Source organism: Amphimedon queenslandica, unplaced genomic scaffold (assembly GCF_000090795.2).
Source record: "Amphimedon queenslandica unplaced genomic scaffold, v1.1 AMPQUscaffold_12624, whole genome shotgun sequence".
In the NCBI taxonomy this organism is placed as follows: domain Eukaryota; kingdom Metazoa; phylum Porifera; class Demospongiae; order Haplosclerida; family Niphatidae; genus Amphimedon; species Amphimedon queenslandica.
This window is the reverse complement of record NW_003547140.1, coordinates 19,190-22,464: the sequence shown is the minus strand read 5'-3', so window position 1 is coordinate 22,464 and position 3,275 is coordinate 19,190. Positions and strand designations below refer to the sequence as shown.

General features: G+C 32.8%; 1 protein-coding gene across 1 annotated transcript; it reads right to left on the bottom strand.

Annotated features, from left to right (window-relative positions):
* Positions 1-1,150: 1,150 nt before the first annotated feature.
* LOC109587285 (uncharacterized) lies at positions 1,151-2,152 on the bottom strand. The gene is made up of 4 exons (XM_020003535.1): positions 1,823-2,152; positions 1,661-1,766; positions 1,566-1,604; positions 1,151-1,501 (listed from the first exon to the last, which is right to left on the bottom strand). The coding sequence occupies exons 1-4, from the start codon at positions 2,082-2,084 to the stop codon at positions 1,372-1,374; spliced, it is 537 nt and encodes a 178-aa protein (XP_019859094.1). The 5' UTR covers positions 2,085-2,152; the 3' UTR covers positions 1,151-1,371.
* Between the last annotated feature and the right edge of the window lie 1,123 nt (positions 2,153-3,275).

The window sequence follows — 3,275 nt, the reverse complement described above, 5'->3', positions numbered from 1 at the left end:
GTAGTTGACTCCTCCATCATTGCTATACAGGTAACATTAACTGACACTCCCAGTGGATCAGGATATACCACCAGTGTGTTGTTGTATGTCAGGGCATCAATTAAAGTATACATTGAGTTACTCTTCATCACTCCATTCACTAACCAGTAAACATCAGTTGAAGGATTTATATCAGTAGTTGTGAAATAATGAATACCATATTGAGTGTTATTGAGTTGTGTAATGGACGAAACTAGTGTCCAATTGATTGAATTAATAACTAGAAATACATCAACAATGTTACAAGTACATTAAAAGGTTCATAATAGCAATACCTGGTAATAATCGACAAACTTCAATAGGACATACAGTAGTAGTGACAGTGCATGTTTTTACTTATAATAAACCAACAGGCAATCTCTTCTCACTGCATTTTAGGGAGCATAAAGTACATACATTGTGTATAATACATTCCTGTTTTGTCTTCGAATATTTTAGTAATTTTTGACCCTGTATCTTGTTTTTTCACTATTGTATTTTTGTTTTGCATTGTTGTCGTTATTATTGTCATACATGTATTATTATCATTATTATTATTATTATTATTATTATTTTATTTTATTTTTTAAATATTTATTACAAAAAAACAGACACAATCAGGACAAAAGAGAGAGACTAAAAGGGAAAGCCCATAAGAAAAGAAAAAGAGAAACAAAAACCAGAAACAAGAAGAAAAAGAGAAACAAAAACCAGAAACAAGAAGAAAAAGAGAAACAAAAACCAGAAAAAAAGCACAACAAAAAGCTAAACCAAAATTAAATAGATATTAGAAAATATTATTATAATTGTCATCATAGGTTAATGAGGTTGTTTTATTTTGTACATGTGTATTTTTACAATTTTAAAGAAAAGTAGCTGAACTTCACAAGGGAATGAGCTAATCTTTGAAAGAAAATTAACATTAGTATAGTCAAGAGTACATAATAGGGGTACTCTTGGTATAGTGGCAACTGGCAAGCATTGAAAGAGATATTTTTAGTCTTGCTAGACTAGTGTTTTTCACACAACTTGACAGAAGCTTCTAGCATTTTTTTAATACAGCATTTTTCTGTTAGTTATTGTCAATTGTTTACTGTAACTTGATTAAATAGTAACACTAGAATAAAAACACTGCAAACATTAGAATTTATTTGATAAAAGGACATTGAAAGCAGTTACAAGAACACTCTACTGTGATCATAAAAGTTACACTATAATAAACTAAGATTCAAAATGTGTGCATCACAAACAAGTTCATGAACATTATATACTGTTGTACCACACAGCTCGTGTGTATTAAACTACATGTACATGTATATTAAATTGCACTGTTAGTTTTTACTGTTTCATAAGTTATGTTTCATAAATAGCAGAATTATTAACAATGGCATCAGGACACTCATATACTGCCTCTCTTGCAGCATCTTTAGTCTTGTGAATACCATATGGTTCACAGGCTTGCATTGGTATATCATCATCAAAACTACATGTATATAAACAATAGTAATGTACAAACAGTTACTTGTCTTTAATAAGTGTTTATTTACTTTGTTTGCTTAGCAGTGGCTGTATCATAGGTTTTAAGCCTGTACGTAAACAAATGTTAAATTGTGTTTTATGGTAATTGTTATTGTATCCATACTTGATAAAGCAGTAGATGTTAATAATGATACTAACAGCTAGTGATATTAATAATAATCCAACCACTGCACCCAGTCCAATACTAGCACCATCAACAGCTCCTGATACTATTAATATTATGAATTTATTTTTTGTCTTGGCACATTCATTATTATTATTATACCTGTATTAGTTGATCCTACTTCTTGAGTACATGTAGTAAGTGTCACAAATTGGGTACTGATCAATGTCTCATTAGCAATAAAGACCCATCCACTAGGTCCTCTATCTGTGTATGCACGCACGCCAAAAATATGACAAGACATAGCATCAAGACCAGTAATTCGAGTAGTAAATGCATTGCCATTTGTTGAATTGAAGAACCGTAGCATTTGAACATCAATTTTATCATCATTTACCATTGGGCAGCAACCAGACTGTAACATATGGTATCCTATCTCATATGTGATAATGGGATAGTCTGATGGAATATAACTAGGTACACTCCATGAGATAACAGCCCATGTAGCGTTCATGATACTGGATACTGAACCAACTGGACCAGGTACTAAAATTAATAAAGACATATTCCCAGAACTGATATAGTATAATAATTACATACCTATTCCAATCTCTACTTCAATAGGATCACTGAAGGGACCTCTTCCAACAGAATTGATAGCAGCTACACTGATGTTATACTCATTACCAAATACTAGATCATTCAATATGATATATCTCTCAGTACTGGTGAGGTTGTATGTGATACTACTGTTACTGATAATCACTGTATAGCCTGTGATTAGACCATTACGCTCAGAACAATTGACCTCATTCCAAGTGAATCTATTAGCTGTAGAAATAACTTGTAATACTTGAATTGATGAAGGCCAACCACTAGGAACTAAAAAGTAAGGATTAAGTAATTATCAAAAAAATATTGTTACTTCTTGCTTCAGTTTGTACAGTGCTCCTGCTTAATTCAGATCTTCCTAGAACATTACCAGCTCTCACTGTGATGGTATAGTTCATACCACTGTACAGACCTGCTAATGTATAACTGTATGTTGTAGTGGACTGATGAGGACCAACAGAGACTGTCTCATTTACTGATGATAACTGGGGACAAGATGGAGTATAGGAGATGGTGTAGTGTGTTACATAGTTGTCACTACTGGGAATAGTCCAGTTCACTGTAATACCAGTGTTTGAGACATTAGATACTGAGAGACTAGTTACTGGACTAGGAACTACAACAGATATCAATTACACTCTCTCAATGATAATAGCTCACCATCAAATCTTAACACTGTTACTGTACTATTAACTGAAGGAAGATCTATATATGAGTACACACTGATGGTATAGGTACTCATTGGTGAGAGATTTGTTAGTACAATTTCATCTTCACTGGTAGATACTACATTCCTGGTTACACCTCCAGTAGTAAACTCAATCACATATCCATTAGTCTCTGATGAAGTGGTCCAGTTCACTTTGATGCTAGTAGCATTTAGTATAAACCTTCTCACATTATTTGGAGGACCACTAGGAGCTAAAAAAGAGACAAAGGTATCTACTATTGATTAAAGTATAATCATACCATGTAATATCATAGATTGATTGTAGTTGACTCC